A 26116-nucleotide genomic window follows, 5' to 3' on the forward strand; every position below is an offset into this window, starting at 1 on the left:
ACACAGGAGAAGCGCCCATTTGCTTCTCCACCCCTCCGCCGCGCCTTCCTCTCTGTCTCTCTCTTCCCCTCCCGCAGCCAAGGCTCCATTGGAGCAAAGATGGCCCGGGCGCTGGGGATGGCTCTGTGGCCTCTGCCCCAGGTGCTAGAGTGGCTCTGGTCGCAACATGGCGACGCCCAGGATGGGCAGAGCATCGCCCCCTGGTGGGCAGAGCGTCGCCCCATGGTGGGTGTGCCAGGTGGATCCCGGTCGGGCGCATGCGGGAGTCTGTCTGACTGTCTCTCCCTGTTTCTAGCTTCAGAAAAATGCAAAAAGAAAAAAAAACAACATGGTATTTTCAGGGGATGATATTGTTTCATCAGAGTGGAAATTTTTATGACCAAAATGTTTTAGATATTTATTCAAATATTCTTCACTCAATTATACATATACCTTTAGCTTCCCCACTCTTTTCCTCCACAGCTGAACTTCAAGAAGTCCATATTAATATTCTTCATTTCCTCACATTTATGGCTCAACCCATTTGCCTCTTTGGCCTATTTCTATACATGAAGTGGCAGTCGCTCAGGTCAACAGAGCTCAACACGTGACTAAATTATCTGATCGGAACAAAGTCTTTGTTACATTTGCATGCTTAGAAACCCATTCTTCTTGAAATGTTCTCTTTCTTTGCTGACACTACACATTCCTGGTTTTCTTTACCCTTTTATGATGATTTATTTTAAACTTTTGTTGGTTTATTCTCTATCCAGCCATTAATTATTGGATTTCTCAGGAGTTGGTCATATCTCCTGTTCACTTCTCACTCAACCCTCTTTCAGAAGAGCTTACCACATCTATGGCTCCAACTCTAACTGTATGCTAATGATCTGTGGCCCTTTCCCTTTATTTCAAATCTCTAGACCAGATCTTTTCTCCAGACTGCAAGCACAGATAACCAAATGTTTCTCACCTCTCAAAGTGCGTGAATGTCTCAAATATACCTCAAACCAATTATGTCCAAATAATCACACTCATCACTTTCATCAAATATGATTCTAATCACACTCATCACTTTCATCAAGCATGATTCTCATCCAATGTTCCTATATATAATGTAATGAAATTTATTCATACAAGTACACAAGTTAAACACTTATAACACTTTTAACATTTACCTTTCATTAAATCCCCATATCCATTTCTTCACCAAGATCAATTATTACCTCCAGTACCTCTTATATTTCTGTACTTCGAACTGTACCATCAAAATCCTAGTCCAAACTACCAGCATCTCTGTTTGTTGTAAAAAAAAAACTTTGTAACTATTCTAACTTCAATGCTTTCTTCTATCATCTAAAAAATTATTGGATCAAAAGGTTTTAGTACTCAAATCTGTGAAGGAAGCATAGTCAAGTTTTAAATTGGTTTCCAAAGTGCCTATAGAAATGATGACAATTATTCAAATGCACAACAAAAACATCTACCCACATTACACATTATCAATGATAAACAGCATGATCTGTTTGGTCAGAGTCAGTGATTTGAGAAATGGTAAAGCCAAAGGTGAATGACCAGCACTATTTCTTTCCATTCTACATCTTCTGCTCCTTATCTGACCTTTCAAACCCAGAGTATCTCTTCTGACTTTTCTCCTTCAGTCTTTTCCAGATTATTCTGGGGTCATCTGAAAGCCTTGGGAGGCCCTGATGTGCTTCTCTCACACGGGTAAGAAAGCCTGTAGTATGAAGACGTTCATCTATTTTCTCTTGGAGTAAACGTGACTCCAGTAAAGTCCTCTTTTGTTTCAAGAAGGCCGACTGAGCCAATTCTGCTCTTTTTCTGGTGCAATCGGGACACCTAGAAGAAACATGGTGCTTAACTCTTGCCGCCTGTCTCAGTGTTGCTGACATGTTTTTTAAACAGATTCTGTTCCAAAGCTCATCAGGGACAGTACAATCTGGGGCAACTGCCTCTGAAGCCTCTGCATCCAATCTACGCTGCAGCTTTTTCTGTCTGCTGCTCGTTTTCTCCTCAGAATTTGCTTTATGACAGATCAGGTTTATTTTAAAGGTGCAGAAAGACTGCAGGGCCTTCAACTGTTCATCAGACGCCCCAGTGGTTTCTGTCTTCAGTTTAATGTCTGGTTGGTACCGTCCACAGTTAGTTTCTTTGCCCTTGAGGTAGTTGATCCATTTCCAACTAAACCTCTTTTCCGAAAGGTCAGAATGTTTATCTTGACAGTCCAAGCGAGCAGTCGGCTTTCCATTCTCAGGTTTGCTCCCCAAGTCCTGGGGCCAGGGCTGAAGTCCTCCAGAGGAGCTGGGTGAACCGGAACTCCGCACCTCATCACGGAAGGGCTCCACCGTCTCATTAGAACGGTCAGCCATGGCCCTGATGTCAGCTTGCTTCTCTGAATCCTCCAGCTTCTAGGCAGATGGCCATCACATTGCGTCAGACTCGGCTCCTCACCTGCCTTGGTCAAAACTGGCTCAGGAACCAGTCAGGCCTGAGCCATCAAAGGAATAGCCCCTCCGGGTGCCGCCAGCCCAGCCCGGCTCCGCTTCCGCCTGTCGCCTTTGGCAACGCGGCACGGTCATGCGCACTGGGTCTCCGCGCGGCGCTCCGCCCCTGCCCCGCCCTCCCCGGCGCGGGCTCCGCCTGCACAGTTCGTGCTCCGGTCCCGGAGGGCGGTCTGCGATTGCTCTGCGGCTGCTCTGCTCTTTTTGGTACTATTTTAAGTACAAAATCTAGTAATCCGCGAGAAAGGTTGCGAACAGCTTTTCCGCAGGTGTCAAACAAGAATACGTGTGTGAGGCCAACAAGGATAGGCAGCTGACTAATCCCAGAAAGAGTGCCCCACCTAAGGGATTCAGATCCAAAACAAATCAAAACCTGAAACCCGGCTTGCCAGAAAGCGCAAACAGAAATGTAGAACCAGTCTGCCGGTCATATAGCCAGATCACCTATTTATATAGACCATATCTTAGGATAAAAATCAAAAACCCTGAGCCCATCCTAGAAGACTTCTGCATGACAGGGCTCCTCCCATTTTTCCAGCCTCATCGTGCACAACTTTCTGGGTTTCAGCACTCGTAGGATTTACGCTGTTCCCAAATCATAGTTTCCCGGGTCCCTGGTGCAGTAGGGCCTTTCCGACTGGCATAGCGACCCCCCTGTTCCCTCTTTATATGGTTAATTACTGCTGCTCCTTCAAGTCCCTTTCCTTTGTCAAAGACTGCATACCCACTCCAGCTACCAACCACTTGACAACTTTTTTTTCACAGTTTACAATTTAGGGTTTGTCTGAGTATTTTGATTATTATCAAATCGCGCCACTAGATTAAAAACACCATGAGAGCAGAAACCATTTCAGTGATGCCGGGAACTCAGCAGGTACTTGACACACAGAAGGTATTCAGTCAATCTCTGCTGAGTGAATGAGCTGAATTACTGTGGAAGCAGAAATAAGTATTACCTCTCACAGTTTCTGCGGATTTTGCGTTACCAACTGAAGGAACTTCAATCTATTCTTTTTCCTGACCCTCCCGCTCCCCACTTCAGCTCTTATTTATGGATATATCCTTTCACAACAACTCTTTTAAGAACACAATAGAGTTTTACGAACAACTGTTCTGAAACTTTATAAAATACTATCTATGCAGACTGGCTTTTTCTAGGTCTTAACAAATATCTGCGTATTGGTATTTCAGATTATTATTTCAGAATTTCAAGAGAATGGGCTTCCTGGCTCAGTTCCGCGCGTGTGTGTGTGTGTGTGTGTGTGTGTGTGTGTGTGTGTGTGTGTTGTTATACAAGTCTAGCCAAATATATTTAATGTTACTTCAAAAATATTCACTTTGGCAAAGACTCAAAAGTTTGTTATGTTCAAAAAACATCTCTCTTATATGAGCCAGATTCATAATAAAGAAAAAAGATTCCAACTTCATTTATTCAAATTAAATTATATATCATCATAAATATTGGTCTTTAAAAACAGGTAGCAAATAATTTGTGGATAGTTCCAAGTAATTTCCAGCATCTCAAAAGCTCAAGATTTTCTATTTTAATTTTAAAACTTTCCTTACTCCCTAAATATTTACACCTAATTCATAAGACACATTATCTCCAAAAACACTGAGCAAGAGAGCTATGCTCTAAATAAAGTATATTAACATTTTCTAATACGCTAAATATTTTTAAGAATAACTTTTCCTCTGAAGCAGATACATTTTGGGGGAATATCCTATAATTACCCAATTTCTTTGCAATAACTAGCACAATCCAGTAAACTGTTTAACACTCCAACATGTATTATCTAAGGAAGTAACATAGCTCAACAGTACTATCATTATCAAATACAGGTCACAAAGATACAGGTCAAAGTTTGGTTTTAAACATGGAGACTCTTACTCTATATAAATCTTACACTGTCAACTTTCATTTCTACCACAGAATATAGTTTAAAGGCAACTCTACTTAAAATCCACACTCCTTTATCTCTTTTCTATATATGAAACAAAAGTAATATTTGCCTCTGATCTTCCTTCTATGTGAGAATTTTCAGAGATGTAAATGTGAAAAGATAATCTCAGACCATTAAATAAGCACTACTAACAAGATATCCATATTCCATAGTGTTAAGATTGTTAAGCAATCTGTGAACAAGTAAAATGCCTTACACTATTTTTTCAAATTAGATGTTTCAAGTGAGAGAAAAAACAAAACAAAACAAGAATGCATAAAGAGAAAAGGAGTGGAGAGTTGCAACTTTCATATCTTATCTAAGATCTTTTTATACTACACCACTATAAACAAATCACTCCAACTTGCTATACTGAAAACAGATTTAATCAAGATTTGCAGAAAAAAAGAACATAATATGACATTTTAAACATTGTATTTGCATCGTTTTTATCTGTAAAAGAAAGATCATGGGATTCACAGACAAGAAATACTTATAGCTTCCCCAGAAAATTCATAACAACATTTTAGCATCTCAATACTTTTGTTTTTTAATTACTTACTCTTTATTTAGCACCTGTTTGTGAACCTTAGTGGAATCTTTTTATGCAAAACTAAAACTAATTATCTAAAAATAAAATTAAAACCAAATTATTCAATCAATACTCAAATAAACAAAGAAAATGCTGCATTTTTATTTCTTGTTATAAATGTAATCTTCTTTACAAGATCTCACCCATTTTGATAGCTGTGGAAAACCATTAACTTGATAATTAGTGACATCCCAGACATTCTCTTTTAAGTCAGTCTCATTTTGGCAAACGTTAGTCAATGCTAACCCTAACACCTTAAGGAACTATTTCTTCCTTTCTAAGATGGTGCCTACTTAGAGGGAAAACCTTTACTATCTTCGGAGCATTTAGTGTTTGGGGCCCTAACTTTGTGCTTATCCTTTTGCTGGTCTTCACAGCATAGTGCAGGTGGCTCTTGGGCTTGTGCTGTTTTCTACCAAGGCACACTTAGTTAGGGTCCTTCCAGGGTCCTAACAAAGTCCAAGGCTAGTAGAATTTGTCAAAACCTCTCCTGGCTATCTTGACATCCACTTGTCTTGACACCCACTGGTACTTTACCTCCCTCCTGGAAGTTGGCTCTGTTTCTTTCAAAACCATGCTGGGAAATGGCAGAGGAGAAGGGGAGTGTGCTCTGACAGTCACCGTATGGCCCAGAGCCCTGCCACTCCATCTTCCAGCAGGCTTCCTCGGACAAGCTGTCCCTCCAGAAATTTCAAGCATCTTGACATCTTAGCAGCTGATGGGAATGTCAGAGTCCTTTATAGACCACGTTGTGGCAGAGACTGCGTGGGAAGTGAGTAGGAGGGGATAGGAAGAAACAGACAAGTCAGGTGTCCCTATGGAACCACACTATAGCACTACTTTTATTGTCCTGAAGTCATCATTTCTTTCCTCATAGTTCTTAATGGGGAGCAGGGCAAAACTCTTCTTCCAGCAATTTCTCAACAATCGGACAAACGTGCTTTGTGGCTATAAGGCTTACTTCCAGAGAAAGGGCACCAAAACAAATCAGAACTCCTGTCTGATTCCATTTTTTATCTCTTTCTTAAAAGGGAGGAGGGCACACTTTCTGCTTCTGCCTGTCAGGCAAGCACTTCTCCCAGGTACTATAGCATCCTCCTCAGCAAGGTGGCATTTGGCCTGTATCCCTTCCTGGAGCCATTGCACTGTGCAGGGTACCAAGATAAAATCTAGTTTATGAATAAAGAAAATTATGTTTACAGAGCCTTCAAAAATATTCTACCCTTTACATAAACTTCACAGCACCGTATCGGTTCTATAGATCAAGCAGAATGAAATATTAAGAGGCTTCCTTTCTTAAGAGGCTAAGTCAGCGTATCAGAGATCTCACTGTGAGAAATAAATCATTTTAGTGGAGTAAGGAATCTTAAATCACTCTTGATAAAAAAAATGATTTCAACTTACAGTGCTGTAGTTGTTCTTTATTTTTCTTAAAATTATTTTATATCTCAAATACCTCAAACTTTTCCATCTTTTTTCCTTCTGTTTTTTAAAATTGATTAATTGCTGTATGAAGACCTTTTACTTTAATGGTTATTATTTTGCAAAGGTAATATATGCTTATTGTAGGAACTTAAGGTAAAGATAAATCACAAATATTAATTTTTAAGTAAAACTTACCTCCTAAAGATAATCACTATACATAATTATCAAACACTTTAATACTTTGCCTTCATTGAATTATGTGGTTATTAACTACTTTCTTCATTAGTGATATGAACATTTTTTTATTCAATTTATAAAAAAAATTTCAACATAATTTTAAAAGCTATATTGCATTATTTGATTTAACTAATAAAATTACTTAAACACAAAGTGTTTCCCTTTTTTGGTTCCTAAAAATTATTGGAATAGCATTTCTCTGATTAAGTCTTTATGCACAGTCATAGTTATTTGTTTAGGATAAATTCTAGAAATTATAATTGGTAAGTCAAAATGCATGTATAGTTTTAAGGCTTTTGATATATCTATCCATCTTCCTCACTTTAACCTGCTTCTGCATATTAAAAACATAATATTATTTTATCCATAAGTACTCCCATTTATATCGTTAGTAGGTAAGACCTTCTAAAAAGCATAACCAATTATGATTATTATATCTAAAAGATAATAATTCCTTAGTGTCATCTAACAATTATTCTGTAGTTGAATTTTTATGATTTTCTCAAAAAAATGCCTTTTAACAGGGGACAGTGTTTGAATCAAGGACCATGCAGTCCATTTGGCTATTATGATGCTCAAAGCCCTTTCACTCCGTAACACTCTCAAAGTACAAACAATTTTAAAATTAAAAAAAAGGAGTAGGCAGAGAAGATTAGCTTTCCTTGTAATCACCATTATATTCCCACCAGAAAATTCATTATGTAAAACTTTTGATTTAGTCTTCTAAGTTTCTTTTTAGAAATGTGAATCTATGTGCATCTGTATCCCCTTTCTTACAAGGAAGTGTTTAGCGCACTCCACATATTGCTTCACACTTTTTTGTTCTTCTTAAATATATATATCTTGGATATTACTTCACATCAGCATATAGACATAGTCCTTATTATGAGAAATCAGATTTTTTCCTTGGATTTGTGAAATCTCCAGGAAAGTTCCTAGGAGTGATATTAGTGAATTGAAAGATAAAAGCATATGTAGTTTCTTTACAAATTTCCAAAGTTCCCTCTATAAGGGGTATACATTGGCATTTCTGCTACAAATGTATCAGAGTGCCTGTCCCAAGAGCCTGATCAATAGATTATGGACTCAAATTTATGGATTTTTATGAATCTAATGAAAGAGAAGTGGTATTTCAGTGTAATTTTACAACGGTTTTTTTTTTTTTTTTTTTGAGTGAGTGAGACTGGACACCATTTTATAGGTACAAGGGTCGTTTACTTTTCTTCTTATGTGGACTGTCTAGTCATTTCTTTACCCATATTTTCATAAGATTGTTGTTTTATTTTTCTTAACTCTTAAAAATGCTTAAAAGCACTTTAATATTGAAATTTTATCCATTTGTCCATGACATAAATTGCAAATGATTTTTCCAGTTTGTCTTTTTATTTGCTAATGCTGTTTGCCAGGCAAAAGATAGATTTTTTTATTTTATATAGTAAGTCTATCAATCTTTTTTCTTCCTGTTCTTGGTTTCTCAGTCACATTTAGAAAATTTTTCTTTATTCCTGGGTTATAAATAAACTTATCCATGTTTTTTGTTGGTTTGTGTGTGTGTGTGTGTGTGTGTGTGACAGAGACAGAGAGACAGGAGGGAAGAATCAGTTCTTTGTTGTGGCTCCTTAGTTGTTCATTGATTGCTTTCTCGTATGTGCTTTGACCTGGAGGTTACAGCAGACCGAGTGACCCCTTGCTCAAGCCAGTGACTTTGGGCTCAAGCTGGTGAGCCTTGCTCAAACCAGATGAGCCCGCGCTCAACCTCGGGGTTTCAAACCTGGGTCCTCCACATCCCAGTCCAATGCTCTCTCCGCTGCGCCCCTGCCTGCTTAGTCTTATCCATGTTTTCTTATAGTATTTGTGATAAGTTTTATTCCCTTGCTTTAAAACATTGATCTTTGTATGGTTTCGTCTCTGCTATGATATGAAAATGAGTCTGATTTTATATGTTTCATTCTGGTTTTCTAGTGATCGTAACAATACTTACATACAAAATGTTTTTTGTTACCCTACTATCTTTAGATGTAGCCTTATTATTTCCCCCATTGATTGGGGTGGGGGAAGGGAGAGGAAGAGGGAGTAAGGAAGAGAAAAAGAAAAGCATCAGCTTGTTCCATTCAGTTGTGTACTCATTAATTGCTTCCTATACAAACTTTGACGGGAATTGAACCCATAAACTCAGTGCAATGGAATGACACTTTATTCACTGGGCCACCTGGCCAAGGCCTAGATGCTGCCTTTATCATAAATTCTTATATGCGCATAGGGTGTTTTTTCCCTGTAATTTCAATTCTAATATCTGCAGTATATTGGTCTGTTTTCTGTTCATGTATCAATCCTATACTGTTTTAATACACTCTATAATATGTTTTAACATCTCATAGGGCCAGACGCCTCTCTTTTATTTTCAGGAATTGCTTGATGTTCTTCTTTTTCCAAATAAATTTTATAACCACCTTGTCTTGTTGAAGGATAAAAGTAAAGAACATAATGGTACATTATTGAAATGCACTAAATATATAAACATTGAGAATTCTTTTAAATTGGGTCTTCAGATCCAGAAATATGTGGTATGTTTTTCCGAGTATTCAACTATACTTTGGCATCTTTTACATAGGTTTCTTTATTTAGGTTTTGTCTATTTCTTGAGTTTATAAATTTTATTTTGTTTTATTTTATACACTTGTATTTTAGTGCTTGTAAACAAAGTTGTTTATTCTCCTGTATCATTTTTTTTTTTTTTTTTTGTATTTTTCTGAAGCTGGAAACGGGGAGAGACAGTCAGACAGACTCCCGCATGCGCCTGACCGGGATCCACCTGGCACGCCCACCAGGGGCGACTCTCTGCCCACCAGGGGGCGATGCTCTGCCCCTCCGGGGCGTCGCTCTGCCGCGACCAGAGCCACTCACTCTAGCGCCTGGGGCAGAGGCCAAGGAGCCATCCCCAGCGCCTGGGCCATCTTTGCTCCAATGGAACCTTGGCTGCGGGAGGGGAAGAGAGAGACAGAGAGGAAGGAGGGGGTGGGGGTGGAGAAGCAAATGGGCGCTTCTCCTATGTGCCCTGGCCGGGAATCGAACCCGCGTCCCCCGCATGCCAGGCCGACGCTCTACTGCTGAGCCAACCGGCCAGGGCCTCGCCTGTATCATTTAACTGGGTATTATTTGTATACTGGAATGCTATAGATTGAAGTATCTTTATTTTATAGTGTCCTACTTTCATAAAGCTTGTATTGCTTAGAGTAACTTTATCTTTGTCTTGGATTTGTAAAACATACATAAAACTTCCCGTTCAGAAGTATTTTTCAACTTAGAAAAACAAAAACTCAGGATGATCTGCATGATACAAAAGTGTCCTATAAAAGGCTAGTATAGCAAAGCTCTGGTAGGGAGATAAATACATAGATAAAATGTTGAACAAATCTATAAATTAACATATAACAAACTCTCCAATTATAGATTTTAAATAAATTTTCTATTATGTTCTTTTATATTGCCAGAGCACTGTTCATCTTCTCTGGATTTGTATTTTAAAAACTTAAGTTTAAATAAAATTAAGTAAATCCTGCAGATATAATGCTTTTTATTTTTAAATAATTTCTAATGTGACATTTACCTAAATTTTTTCTAAATAATTATAAGCAAATAAACTTAACAGAAGTGTTATAATATAAGCTAGCAACACAAATTGAGCCTAGGCATTCCAAATGTCATAATTTTAATCAACATATTTCTTCAAATTAAGAAAAATGAGCATAATCTCAGCTATCTTTTTTAAAAGAAATTACCAGAAATGTGGATCATTCTTTATAAAGTACCACAAACTGAATGGCTTAATAAAATAATCATTTTAAATTGATTACCTCTATACAGACAATATCCAAAAACAGTCACATTTTGAGAAAATGGGGTTTAGAACTTCAGCATAAGAATTTGTGAAGGGGTTATAATTGGTTTTCCAAAAAACAGATTAAAGCTTAGACAGTCTGCCTCCAAGATAAACTTAGTATAAAACTGCTCATGATTGGCAGAAGGACAAAACTAATGTTGTTTAACACAGGGACTTAAGAAAAGACAGACTGCTTTATAGGTGTACCTAGAGCTACATTCTTGTAAGGTTGACGTTATTTGCATGGTAATTAAGAAGTACCTTTGTTTTAAATAGAGGCTCATAGGGGCCTTGGGAGTGTGATATATTCTCAGATTCTGTCACAAACTTGACTGGCCAACCTGTTAAGTGATTACTCCCATCTACTGTTTTAAAAAGGTATTGTTCTTACTGGAAAATAAGTAAAGTTCTGAATTTACATTTTAAAACATTTCTTTTAAGATATTTTGTTTGGTGTTGCTCAGGACTTTTAATGTTTTTAGGCATTGAGTAATGATTTCCCACTGCTCCATCTGAGTAACTGGTAAAATTCCAAACAAGTGTAGGTCATAAATTATTCAGTTATTTTAGAAATAATACCTCCAGTATATTAAGGGCATCAATGGTAATATTCTTCAACATATAAAATTAACTGTGAATTTGTATTATATGATCTCTTTTGCTATTTTTCTTGAAATGTATATCAAAACAACACGATACCTAAGTTTTTTTAGCATTGCGCCAATAGATAACTGCTTTATGTACTTTCCTTTCATTGTACTTCAAATTCAGAACCAACCGTTCTCAGCATCTTTATGCAATTTTATGCAGTTAAGTCCCTGAGCCCACAGGCAATGCAATTTAAGACTGACCTTGACATTTAGGAAATTAATATAAATCAGATCCTAAATATAATGTATTTCTCTTCAAAGGCAGAGGAAGCATGAAGTGAATTCAGAAAAGTTGCCATTAATTTGAATTTGTGTTATATAGTTTTGTGTTCTCCTTGAGGGACAGAAGTAGTTCTGGATAATAGGGAAAAAAAAGACTGGAATTCACAGTGGTTTCCTGAAAATTACTACATAGAACTATTTTTTCTTCTAGCCAATATCTCTGCAGAAGCATTTTACTGTAATTTTCCTACTTACAAAGTAAGCTTTCACTGTAAAATGAATATTCATATGATTGCATAGGGTTGAATGACATAGAAATTGCACATAATCTCATTTGAGACCAATCTTTCTGTAGAACTATTCTATTGAAGTGTTCAATGTAATCATAAAAATATCACTATGCTCTGAAGAGACATTTAATGTAGTAAATTGAGCTCACAGGCTCAACTTATTTTATCTTCTTATTTTAGATAGGCATTTTCCAAAAACAAACTCTATCACTGAAGAATGTAAGACTGTTTCTTTAGAGCCTTCCATGCTTAACTTGAAAGCTGTCAACCCAGGAGGCTGAAACAGAGCGAGATTATGAAACCTGAGTGAATAGCTCATTCTTTGCTCCCATGCCCTTGCCGCATGCTGCCCCGTGGTACAAGCCTGAGAGGTATGCACTATGATAGCTAATGAAGCACTTCCTTTATGTCGCACTGACCAGAACTCTTATTTGAAGCCTGTATATTATGCCACTGAAATCTCACAATGTCAGTCTTTGTTCTGGCTAGCAGTGGCTGTTTCTTGTCTTTTCTGTGGCTGAATTTCAGGCATCAAACTTGTTCGACCCTTTACTAATAATAAGTGTGGCTGTCATTAAACTAATTTCTGCTGTGTGTGAAGTTGTTTTTGCATGTTTGTTTTCTCTGGTTTTGTTTTTGTCTGTTCCCTTGGTATTACAGCATCCTCAAAGCCAAGATGTTATCATTTTGAACCCCTCGGAGATAAAAGCTTGGAGGTGAAAGCCACTGAGCCTCTCCTGCAAGTCCCTCCTTTATGTCAAGTCTAGTGATGACAATTAACATTCTAGAAATTAAAACAAGAATAACATTCATCCCGAATAAAGAGAAAAGTATCAAATAAATTAAAATTAATTGCCTAATCCTATATGTAACTGAGAAGTATTAAAAGCGGTCCACTTGTTATTTTTTAACATGTTATCCCCATACTGTGTTATCTGATTAGGAATCTTCCTTCCCTCAATTACTATTATATAGGTATGTCCCAAGGCAAGTTTTGATAAAGTGACCTAAAGAATAATCAAAAGTGATTGCCAACGCTTTCTACAAAACTGTGTTTCAGTTAACTTAAGTATAAACAAGAAGAGTTAAAAGGTTTTTCAGAGCCTATAAATTTCAAAATGAAAATATTATGAACTCTCTTTCTAAACCTGAGTTGCACCAGTTTCTTCATCTTTTTTTCTTATAATATAAAAAGGAAAACAGCATCTATCACGTGGGCGGTGTTAATTATTAAATGTAAATTATTAAAAGAGCTTATTACCCAATCCAAGGTAGGTGCTATGGACACCATCATTATTACAATTCTACACTAGATTGAACTGGGAATCTAAAGACTGAGATACTTCTAATACTGGCTCCTCCATTATGAATTGTCTCTCTCTTTTTCTTTTCTTTCTTTTTTTTTTTTTTTTTTTTTTTACAGAGACAGAGAGTCAGAGAAAGGGATAGATAGGGACAGACAGACAGACAGACAGGAACAAAGAAAGATGAGGAGCATCAATTATCAGTTTTTCATTGTGACACCTTAGTTGTTCATTGATTGCTCTCTCATATGTGCCTTGACTGTGGGCCTTCAGTAAACCAAGTAACCCCTTGCTCGAGCCAACGACCTTGGGTCCAAGCTGGTGAGCTTTGCTCAAACCAGATCAGCCTGTGCTCAAGCTGGCGACCTCGGGGTCTCGAACCTGGATCCTCCGCATTCCAGTCCGACATTCTACCCACTGCGCCACAGCCTGGTCAGGCAAATTGTCTCATTTTTAATAAGCATTTTACTTTTTTGATTCTTAAGTTTTACATATGTATCTTACCTACCCAGGATGATTGTCTGAAGCAGTAGTTAACTTAAATATATAAAAATACTTTGAACAACAAATCACTGCAGACATACAATTACTTCCTCAAGTGAAAGAAAAAAAGTAATTCAAACACATAATTCCATAGGCCCTATTAGCTCCACATTTCTACCACCTTGATATATATTTTTTCTGATCTTCTGTTCTTCTAATCATAGCAAGATTTTTTAAACTTTTCAGGTCAACATAATATAAATGCCAAAAAACAAATCTCACAATGCCAGCCTTTGCTCTAGCTAGCAGAGGTCAAGTTCTGTCTTTTCCTTTGTTAAAGCGCATGTGTCAAACTTGTTAAACTCATCTAGTACAAATGAATGTCTTTACAAAAAATTTATTTTGTTTTTATCTTTTCTTTATAGTTTTAGATTAATATGTTTTTGGGTTTTTTTATCAGCCCTGGCTGGTGACTCAATGTATAGCATGGCCTCCCATGAGCCAAGGTCATGGGTCAGGGCACATAAAAGAAGCAACCAATGAGTACACAACTCAGTGGAACAACTAAGTGGAGCAGTGAGTTGATGCCTCTTTCCGTCTTTCTCTCTCCTACCCGGTAACTCTCTTTCTCTCTCAAGTCAATGCAAAAAAATTTTCTTAATGTTTTTTATCAAATTTTTTAACATTTGATTAAAGAAAATGCCTTTAATGAATAAGCCATAATCTGAATTAGCGACAGATTTTTTTTCCCTCTTAGAACATATGTAATGTCATTATAACAGACTTGTATTATAATCAGAACAATAATAACATGAATACATTTTGTCAGACCTGCAGTTTTTTCAGTAATTGCTAAATTACTTCTTGCTAGCACCTACATATTAAGATATTTTTAGAGCATTCTCTAAAAAACTATTGAATTCTAACAAATAATTATAAAATATATATCTATCCCACATCCCCATTTTTCATTCAAGACTTGTGTTGTTCAGAATTGTCTTCAAAAGCAAAATTTCAATTTTGGAATAAAAATTCCAAGTGACATTGTCATGCTATTTTGTCAATAGTTTTGGCAATTTGTGGCTGAGTTCCAAATTCTTCTCTTGAGTAGGTAGTATTTTTGCCATTTATTTGGCATGCCCACCCTTCCCATCTCCGAGCATAAAAAATCTATCTCACAATCAGCTCTACAATGGCCCGGTGACTCAGAAACATCATGTTCTCAGGCACACAGTGCAAAAAAGGGAATCCAGAAGGAATGCCCAGCTACATACTTCCGCTTATATAGTATTCCATTGCCCATAAAAACACATATTTTTTTAAGTAAGAAATTTGATTTTCTATACTTTTTCTCACTGCTACTAAGTATCATATTTTAAGGTACTAAACCATTGCCAGTCTAGAATTATTATATATTAAAAGTAATCACACAATAACAAGAGATCGGGTAATTGGACTATGGTCAAGAAATTTGGTTCTGAGGTTGAAAACTCATGAGACACAGAGCAGAAACCCACAAATGAGTCAAGGCATCTGAGTCCTGGGAGTCAGCCGTAGGCCCTTCCTCTCCCCACCGCATACCTCCGATCAATCACAAAATCCTGTTGACACTTCTCTCAACTCCTCAGTCCCTGCTCAAAGCTCCTGGTGTAGGACACCATTATTTTTCACTGGGTCTAATGCACCTGTCTTCAAGTTGGCCTCACAGCCTCTAGATTCTTCCCACATCCTTCACTTCCTTTCTTCCTTCTTTCCAGTTCCATTCCTTTCTAAATAATGAGCCACACACTGCAAGCAGAATGAGGCTCGGCTCAGACTGCGCCCCTCGCTCCCCCGCTTCGTGTGTCTTACTGTCTCATCATTTTATCTACTCTGAAACCATTAGCCGATGTGCACTGGGAAAAACAAAAACAAAACAGTGAAACAGTTGCTAATACAGTTACTAAAGGTTTTGTGTAAAAATACTTGAGGAAGAAGGAGAGAGGAAATCGGTTAAGCAGCTGACAGTTCCCCTGGGAATGCCATAACAGTCAGCATTCCGCAGCGGCGTTTCCCGGCCTCCTGCCTGTTCTCCCAGCTGATCAGTACGCATCCTTCAGGTCTCAGCTCATCCATCACTCCTTCAGACAAGCCTTTCCCTCAGACCCCGAGGACTCATGCTTTCCGTCTGTACTCAGAATACGCATGGAGTAATTACCACGCCATAAATAAATTCACAACTGTGTAATTAGTTGTTTACTGTCTGCCACAACTGTAAGCCTTACCAGGGCTGGGAAAAGTCTGTTGTCTCCGCCTTTAGATTCTGTGTTGCAGAATCTCAGCCTTTTGATACATTTTGGAAACCGTAAATGAATTAAATAATTGATTTTATAGCCTGGCGACAGTTTTGGCCCGTTAGTGGCAACGCTGATAGCGTCCTCCTCAGAAGTAGGTACATGCTTTCCTTACTTTTGTTTTGCATGCAATGGTACTTCAAGTTCCTGAAGTAATTGACCACCCAGGCCTCGGTCATTAAAGACCACTCTTGCCAGGTGTCCAGCCTATGTTTGCATTTGGGGTTCTGATCCCTGGCACATGGCCTGGCCTGAGCAGCAATAACAATAGGTACAGCTCAGTAACCTGTCCCCCAAACCCCACAAGAGGAAACTACAGGAAGAACACATCTCAAGGGATCTTCAGAAGAAGTAATATACTAGGAAGACACCTGGCCTGGATCCCTATAGTGGTTCTCAAATTCTGCCCCACTTTAAAACCACACCCCATGCCAATTAAATAAGACTCTTTAGGAGTTGGATCCAAACATCGACATTTTCTTTTCTTTCCTTTTCTTTTTTGTTCTTTTAGAGAGAAAGATGGAAGGAGGGATGAAGAGACAGGAAGGAAGAGAGATGAGAAGCATCAATTCTTCATTGTGGCACCTTAGTTGTTCATCGATTGCATTCTCCTATGTACTTTGATGGGAGGTGTAATCTAGCCAAGCCAGTGACCTTGGGCTCAAAACAGCGACCATGAGGTCACGTCTATGATCCCACGCTCAAGCTAGCAACCCTGTGCTCAAGCTGGTGAGTCTGCACTCAAGCCAGATGGGCCCACCCACAAACTGGTGACCTCAGGGTTTCAAACCTGGGTCCTCCGTGTCCTAGGCCAATGCTCTAGCCACTAAGCTATCACCTAATGTTTGGTCAGGCCAAACATTAACATTTTCTACAACTATCGAGGGATTCCAGTATGCAGCCAAGTTTGAGATCCCACACCACTGGACCTCGTCAGCAGTGCTTTACCATCAGGAGAATGGGCATCCCCTAGGAGAGTCTCACAAGGGCCAAATCCCAGAACTCCCAAACCACCAGCATTGGGATTTACTCATGAAAACAAATCCCTGGGTGATTCCTGTGCATGCGGAGGTTTTAAAAACATGCCCTAGCTATTCTTCTGTAAAATAACCAGTTACACGACTGCCTTCTGCCACTGCCTTTGTCCTCTATCCTTCTGTTATCTGTCTTCTCCCTCACCTCTGCGCTAGCCACCCTGAACTGCAGTGTCCCGACATGCTACTTGCTTTCTTTCTCAGTATACCGCTTTTTTTAACATTATAAAATATTTTAAACATTCAGAAAGTTTAGAAACTCAAACCATTAATATGAAACAAAATTAACTCTCACCATAATTGAATTCTACAAGTAGTAAAACTATCAATGGCACATTAACATCTAATGCTATCAAAATGTAAATGTTAATATTCTGTTGGTATTGGGAACTATTGCATTAATGAAACTAATCTTGTGTAAGCTCAAGTAACAAGCTTTTCGTTTAATTTCCCATTTCTCATTCTGTGTTTAACTAATGGTGGTCTGCTAGATTCCTTGAAAAAATACAGCTTTTCCATGAAAGTAAATCACTTCCTCCAATGTACCAAACAAAAAGGACTACTGTGAAAGAGGATGTAGGAAAGCAAAGAACAAATCTCTTCTGTGACCAACCCACAGATTGATTCTTAGGCAAATCAATTTTAAGAAACAGATATGGAACTAGAGTCCTTTAAAACTGTGCCCCCTGCTTGACGAGGCACTGGTGGAGTGGATAGAGCGTCAGACTGGGATGCAGAGGACCCAGGTTCAAGACCCCGAGGTTGCCAGCTTGAGCGGGGGTTCATCTGGTTTGAGCAAAGCTCACCAGCTTGGACCCAAGGTCACTGGCTTGAGCAAGGGGTTACTTGGTCTGCTGAAGGCCCACGGTCAAGGCACATATGAGAAAGCAATCAATGAACAACTAAGGTGTTGCAACGCACAATGAAAAACTAATTTTTGATGCTTCTCATCTCTCTTCGTTCCTGTCTGTCTGTTCCTATCTATCCCTCTCTCTGACTCTGTAAAAATAAATAAATAAATAAAAGATAAAAAACTATCTGTGCCTCTATATGGGGGGAGGGAGCAGTTAATAATAATAATAACTACATAGTTGTACAAGAATAAACTCTGTTTTGTGTAGTCACATCTGTAAACCTACTTTTGTTCATGTTTAGGAAATCTTTACATGCTCCCTGAGATATGTGGATATAAATTGAAAATCATTGTTTAGAAAAATGAGTACTTGATTAAAAATCTAAATGCTAAATTCTTCACCTTGGCTCACTGTAAGTGACTTTGACTCTGTAAATCACTTAACCCACTGAATCTCAATTCTGTCTTTACAAAGTAAGGGAGTTAGGCTAAAGCCATATTTTTCAAAGAGTTTTCAAATGAATATTCTCCTTAAAGTGTTATGTATATGTATGGTCAAAGAAGTTTGGAAAATGCTATAAACTGTCTTTTTATGGAAAATACAACACACACTGGTAGAGTAAATTCACTGAGAATTCTTGCAGGAAAAAATGCATTTAACTTCATCTAGCACATTGATTTCTATACTCTTTGACCATAAAACTTTTTTTTTCAATGTTCTAGAATTCACTTCAACACTCTGGACAGGAGAGATGAGTTGTCTGTGAGTCTTTCTGGCTTGACGGCTTCATGAGTAATCATGACACATGTAGCCAGATTCAAGTCATAATTGCAGTCACCAAGCTTATTAAATGATTTATCTATTCCGTAGGGCTTAAGCTTACTTTAAGTTAGCTGAAGCTGCTTTAGAAATAACTAAAATAATGTATACAATGATGATTTGCTTAAGGATTCTGATTTCACTTCTATTTCTGCAGAGTACTTCCACAGAAAACCGTATATGCTTCCATATGTATTTTGTCACCACTGGATAGGAGAGAGGATTACCCTCGTCTTTGATTTTAAAATTAAATTTCCCTTAATCATCTCAAGCAGATCATGCAAAACCTCAGGCTAGGCTGGTGTCTCTCTACTGAAGGTCAGGATAATCACCTGGTTCTCAGACCAGACTCTGGAGTCTCATATCACTTGTCTCTAATCTCAGTACCTACTAGGCACATAGTAGGCACAAAAAATGTATCCTAAATGAATATAAATATTTTTGCCTACTCACTACAAACCAGAGAGTTATTTTTTAAATCAATGGGATGAATAAAAATATAAGATAACACATTGCTAAACTGACTACTTAAGCTTCCAGCATTTCCATGTAATCTTTGAAAATCTAAATGTATCACATCCTTGAATTGCCTTTATCTTCTTTGGCAGTAGAATTGTCAGAGTTCTTTTGGAGATTAGTTTAATATGACCTTCCATTCCTGAAACCACACAGGCCTATTTCAATCAACCTGTTCTTTTCCAGATGTTTTTTCTACCACATCCTTTAACATGGTTTAAAAAGTTAATTCCTTTGCTGTTTAATGTATCATCTTTTCTTAGACTAGTTGTGTCACAAACATGAATTATGTTGTGTGTGTTAGCTACATGGCAATGTTTCCATGTGATTTCACTGGGATACCTTATAGAAATGTGGAAGCACAGAGAATGGGGATGTAATTGTAGGGTTAAAGTGGTTAAATTTGCTTACCTCACCTACTGCTTTACAGAGAGTTTTTGAAACAATTTTCAACTCAGATGGAAGTGCCTTCTAATATAGGTTGTTATATTTTTTAGGATAATGAGCTCCTAAAGAAACAACTTTTTAAAAAACAATTGAATTTCTTGTAATACAATGATTTTACCTGCTTTTCAGTGATTTGTCCTATTACTCATAGACCTATCACCTAAGAATGGTTATTGAACATAACTGGCTTTAGAAGGCTTAAAGTAATTTTTACTTAAGATGTTTATTTCTTTCCATTGTTTTTACTGGTAATTTTTGCCATGCTGAGAGTACAAAAATGTCTTTTTTTTGTAGGTGGAGACTCATTTTTTTCATGTTTAGTATAGTTGGTCAATTATAACTAAATTTAATGGAAGAAAAAGTTTTGAAAAATAATTTTATTTTATTTTATTTTATTTTATTTTATTTATTCATTTTTAGAGAGATAGAGTCAGAAGGGTGGGAAGAGAAGGAAGCATCAACTCCCCTATGTGCCTTGACCCAGCAAGCCCAGGGTTTCGAACCACTGACCTCAGCATTCCAGGTTAACACTTTATCCACTGTGCCATCACAAGTCAGGCTAATATAAATTTTTTATATTTTATAAATTTGGGTGGAAAAATATAAAAGAGAGAACTCTTTCATTAAAATTCAGTAATTATAATTGTTCACTCATTCAATACATTACAACATTTTTCTGGAACCCAAAAAGTATTTTGTTAAAAAAAAAAAAAAAAAGATTTTTTTTTTCAAAAAAATATTTGATGTGCTTCTGATGACTCAACTAAAAAATCAGTCAATAATAGCAAACCAAACAAACTAGATTATGTTGTTTATCATATGTTGTCATATGACTATGTTATATTTCTGTGCTGTCAAGAGGTGGTAAGTAATCTCTTAAGTTATGACACCAACTAAAACAAAACATTGTTAAATGCATATGAGAGCTGAACAGGATAAGACACAGCTTCTTAAAACCCCCTTCCAGTTTTTACATCAAAACTGTTTTTTCAGAAGTGATAATACAGTATGTCCGTTAAGTCATGGTGCACTTTTGACCAGTCACAGGAAAGCAACAAAAGACAATAGAAATGTGAAATCTGCACCAAATAAAAGGAAAACCCTCCCAGTTTCTGCAGGATGATGTGGCAGCATGTGCGCATGCGCAGATGATGACATAACACCGTGTATACAGCGGAGCAGCCCATGGCCATGCCAGTCAAGATGTGGACGGTACAGAGGAAAGAACAGTGTGTTCTATGGCTCGCTAAATTCGAATCCGTGACCAAAGTGCAAAGTGAATGTCGGCATGTTTATAGTGAAGCGCCACCACATAGGAATAACATTACTCGGTAGGATAAGCAGTTGAAGAAAACCGGCATTTTGGTGGAGAAACCCCGTTCTGGTAGGCCATCAGTCCGTGACGAGTCCGTAGAGGCTATATGGGATAGCTACCTAAGGAGCCCTAAAAAATCTGTGCGTTAGCCCACATTGAACTGCACTGGATAGGTATGAAACTGGGAGAGTTTTCCTTTTATTTGGTGCAGATTTCACGTTTCTATCGTCTTTTGTTGCTTTCCTGTGACCGGTCAAAAGTGCACCATGACTTTATGGACACACTGTATTTATGCATCTTTTAACAATTATTTTATTGTTCTTTAAGCAAATGTTTGACACTATTTGTTAAGTACCTATTATATGCCAGATTATGACAATAAAAAGAATTAACTCAAGTTCATCTGAAATTTTTTTTCTTAAAGAAGATATAAACAAAGAACATTAACTTTTAAAAAAACACCTTGGCAGTCGATGTAAGGCAATTCAATATTTCTATTGGAACTAGAGTAAAAGGATGGGGGAGGAGTGAACTCATTAAATTTAACAATTCTCTACCTTTTCATATGAATAATCCCTTGCGACATTCACAGGCATTAGTGAATGCCTAAAATGTCCCTTCTTTTACTTTTCCAAATATTTATTTTACATATATATACATGCATAGTGTCTAGAGCAGGAGTCCCCAAACTTTTTACACAGGGGGCCAGTTCACTGTCCCTCAGACCGTTGGAGGGCCGGACTATAAAACAAAAAACAAAAAACTATGAACAAATCCCTATGCACACTGCACATATTTTATTTTAAAGTAAAAAAAACAAAACGGGAACAAATACAATATTTAAAATAAAGAACAAGTAAATTTAAATCAACAAACTGACCAGTATTTCAATGGAAACTATGCTCCTCTCACTGACCACAAATGAAAGAGGTGCCCCTTCCGGAAGTGCGGTGGGGTCGGATAAATGGCCTCAGGGGGCCGCATGCAGCCTGCGGGCTGTAGTTTGGGGACCCCTGACCTAGAACATAGTAAGAGTTCAATATGTTTGTTGTGTTTTTGTTATTAGTTCTTCATGTTCAATTTAACAAACCTCTCCTTACCTTTGCTTCAGCCCCCACCGCACTAGACTGGCTAAGTCTATTATATGTTTTCATATTCTTCTGTATTCCTATACGGGCCATTTTTCATACTCACAATTTGACTTATATTTATCTTTCTGTGTATATCTCATCCATTTTTGTAAACCAAGCATCCAGTATTGAACTGAACTAACAAGTAAGTTTCAGAGGGAAAAATAAAAGGTGAGATTTGGGGTCTGGAATAGAGAGGTAGGTATGAAGATGATAAATAACATTAAGGAATATAAAATAAATATTTGGAAAAGTAAGAGAAGGAGCATTTCACATAGGGTTGAGGACTTTAACTTTTATTTCTAAAGCCATAGCAATAGTAATATTTGATGAATAATAACTATTAAAAATCTCCAGAAGGTTATAAAAATCTTTTCAGTTGTTTATAGTAAGTTCTGAATTGAAAGTACAATTATTCCTCAATTAAATTGTTTTTGATACAAGGTAATTAATGCCTACATTGTATCATCAGCTTTTTGTCAGATAATGTGAAATTTTCTTCATCATTTAATTGAACTAATCATATGCAATAAAAGTAATTGATTCATCAAAAGATTTTAAGGAATTTTATGTCATAGATATTTAATGATTATCATTAAGATAAAATAATGTTTTTATGTATAACTTAATTCAAGAAGAAAGAACTTCTCTAGGTTTCTTTACTCTAAGATACATAGAGTGTCCATTTCAGGAAATGTAGGATTGTTTTAACAATTTGCAGCAGTCTAGAAACTCTTGCCAACTTATGACAGAACCCATGATTGATGAATAAAATATGGAAGATGGAAAGAAGCCTAAACCTGGGATATAATATTCCAAAGTGATTAGGGCCAATTACTAAGATGTTGACCCCACTGGAAGCATGACCAATCTTAATGTTGGCTTTCATTATCAAAAGGCGGTATATACTGAGTGGCTCCTACAATAGAAAACCCAGGAGAACAGAGGGCTCTGGTATTTCCTCAGTTTTCATGAATCTTCAGTGCAGAAGCAGAATGACATGTTGGTGATTCATGGATGAACCAGCCATATTCTGTAAATGAAGCATCTGGAAGGTGATTTCTAGTTGCACCTTAAACACAGTCTTGTAAAATGCTGCAGCTGAATACGGCTTTTTGAAAAGTTCCTCAGATGATTCCACTGTAAAGAGTGAAACTCAGTCCTTGTTATGGCTTTTAAAAACGTTCCAAATATTTCATCATATTAAAATAGTTTGTTTTTAAAGATGGATATTCATAAACATTTTACATTACAACTGATTTAAAAAAAAACAAATTCTCAAATTCTCGGTCTATTTTTAATGCTTGGGCATTAAATTGCAGAATAATTTCAGACCACGAAATTCCGCGGGTAAGTAGAATTTATGGTGGTCTGTGATTATTGCTGAAACAAAGATTAATGACCAATATGAGAAAACCATTACATCTGACAAGCTGACTGTTGGCTCTATAAATAGCATATCCTTTACAAGATTTCCAAAACTATTTTTGACTTTATAATAGACAAGATTTCCAAGATACCATAAAAAATTGTTTTCTTAATCCCCTCTCCTATTTTCTTCAACATACTTTGGAAGCCAGTGCACACACTTAATGACTATATGTGTATTGTTTTCCTTGGCTGGTATCCTAATGTGCCTTTTAAAGAATGAATCAACTTTAAGTTACTAAAATGATTAATTTTTAATGTTTCAAAGAGTGTGTGGCATTTTATTCACCCTAAAGTACAGACATGTTGGATTCTAAATTGCTTAATTACTATTCATAATAGAATTATAAGTTTAAAGATTTTTTTTTTTTTAGTTTAAAGATTTTTTTAACCTCATTGACAAACAAAAGAATCAGGCAAATAGAAAGTCTTTTTTATTTAAATATGATATCATTCATCTTAGCATAAATGGTTCAGCCAGATGTAGAATTTTAAGCTCCAGATTCCAAATCCAATGCCTTGTCATCATTAGTATTATCATGTAGCTAAATGCTCTCTATCTATGGTACAGCTAGAACTGACAGAGTATATTAAACAGATAGAGTCCACAGACACAATTTACAATAGACTGAGGTTTTTAGAGCAGAAAATATGAAGGGTAAACCCACAAGGGTAAACCTTGTCTGAAAACTGTACAATGATCCAACCCTGAGAATGCAGGAAGCCACTCTGGGCCCCTTTTGTCCAGGAAAGAAAGAGGACCACTCGCAGGCAAACGTGGCTTATAGTGAGACCTAAGCTTCTCGCCATAACACTCATGAAGCTGAAGTTTCTCAGATTCTTCCTTTCCTTTACAGACATCTCCTTATCACCGTTCAATCTGATTTTAAAAGGATGTTATATGTTTTGTTCATATTATATATGGGCGCTTAATAAAATATCAATTCTTCTGAGAACTAATTTATATTGTTTCTAAGTGTTGCAGTTTACATTTAGTCCGATATGCATTTATTCATAGTTAATTTAAAAATGTTATCAAGTACCTACTATATGTCATGCACTGTCCTGGCACTGGGGATACAACACTTAACAAAGCAGAAGCTTAACATCCCAGCCAGTGGACCAGACTGCAGTGCTGCACAGCTCCACAGAGGGAAAGGGGTGCTATTCACTTGAAGTCCATGTCAGTAGCGCCCCCTGAAGTTGACATTATACAGACTGTGTGGTCCTTCCATGCTGAATGCTCCTGGATATTCCAAATTCTTCATTTAAGCAGCATTACTGAACTAATTGATGTTGAAGAGTATTGTCCAAGTGAATTTCCTAAAAGAAATAAAGCTTACTATAAAAAAGTGCCAAAATATTTTTAACTATTTTAATGGACAGATTTTGAAAATGGATTGTACATTTCCATGCCTTGTTAAACAGAATATACTGATCAGACTGAACTTAGTCCTAATGACTCCATTTCATCATCTTGAACGTAGGCTATTAGACTGCTCTGAAACTCAGTGATTATTCTCGGGGACAAGAATCCATGTAATCACTGAGCAGCCCCAGCTGCTACACTTTTCAGGTCTTTTGTCTGCTTTTTGTAATCACTTCCTTCATGCTGTCGGCTCTCAGATCCTCCCATCTCTGCACCTATTCCTGAATTTCATTTTCTCATGCTCAAGTACTGTGTTTAATCTATGTAGAGATTAACCACATAATCAAACCTGCTCTAAACAATTAAACTCTATATATCACATATATATATATTTATCTATACAGTATATATATTAATTTGAGTATTATAACCATTAGAAAATACATAAAAATCACTAACGATAATTGTTTACTTTGGTTACTTTGAGACCTTAGTTTACCTTCTGAACCGTAAATTGATTGGTTTGTACTTAAGTGACCAACGTGCTATGATTGTTCATATTTGCACACATGTGTTATATTCATGTGTGAAAAAAAGAGAAACAATGACAGAGGAGAGTGAAACTGATTAATTTGTATATGTGTATATACAATTTATGCATTTATTATACATGAGTTTCAAGTGATATAAAATAAATAAAATATTTGTTTTTATAACTCTAAATTTATCTGGTAATGACTGCATTTGCTGTTGGTCTAAATCAATGGTAGCCAACCTGGTCCCTACCGCCCACTAGTAGGCGTTCCAGCTTTCATGGTGGGCAGTAGCAGAGCAACCAAAGAATAAATAAAAAGATAGATTTAACTATAGTAAGTTGTTTTATAAAGATTTATTCTGCCAAACTTAGCAAAAATCTGACATAAAGTACTTGGTAAGTAATTATTATTATATGCTTTAACTTGCTGTAACTCTGCTTTATAAATTTTCTAAAGTAAAGTTACTTCCCTACTTTATAGATCACCACTACTGTGGAACCAGTGGGCAGTTAGAAAATTTTACTACTAACAGAGGTACAAAAGTGGGCATTAGGTATAAAAAGGTTGACTACCCTTGGTCTAAATTATCTATTTCTGAAGTTAAGAAAATTTACAAAACAATCACAATTCTATAAGGTACTGTTTTAGAAAAGACTCTAAAGTTGTATTTTCTCTAAATCTAAACATTCAAAAATTGCTTTCTTCTTTTGTTCAATTTCTTAATTGCTTATATTGAAAAATAAATGGTCACTAAATACCAATTATATAGAAGGTACAGTAATCACTGGAACAATCAACACGAGCCTTT

At 36.9% G+C, this 26116-nt stretch overlaps 1 protein-coding gene across 1 annotated transcript; it reads right to left on the bottom strand.

The window, feature by feature from the left end:
* Positions 1 to 1082: 1082 nt before the first annotated feature.
* On the bottom strand, positions 1083 to 2551 carry C4H8orf48 (chromosome 4 C8orf48 homolog). The gene is given in 2 exon segments (XM_066383537.1): positions 1083 to 1576; positions 1578 to 2551. Coding segments are annotated over 2 exon segments (897 nt in total). The 5' UTR covers positions 2370 to 2551; the 3' UTR covers positions 1083 to 1471.
* Between the last annotated feature and the right edge of the window lie 23565 nt (positions 2552 to 26116).

This window comes from Saccopteryx leptura, chromosome 4 (assembly GCF_036850995.1).
Source record: "Saccopteryx leptura isolate mSacLep1 chromosome 4, mSacLep1_pri_phased_curated, whole genome shotgun sequence".
Classification (NCBI taxonomy): domain Eukaryota; kingdom Metazoa; phylum Chordata; class Mammalia; order Chiroptera; family Emballonuridae; genus Saccopteryx; species Saccopteryx leptura.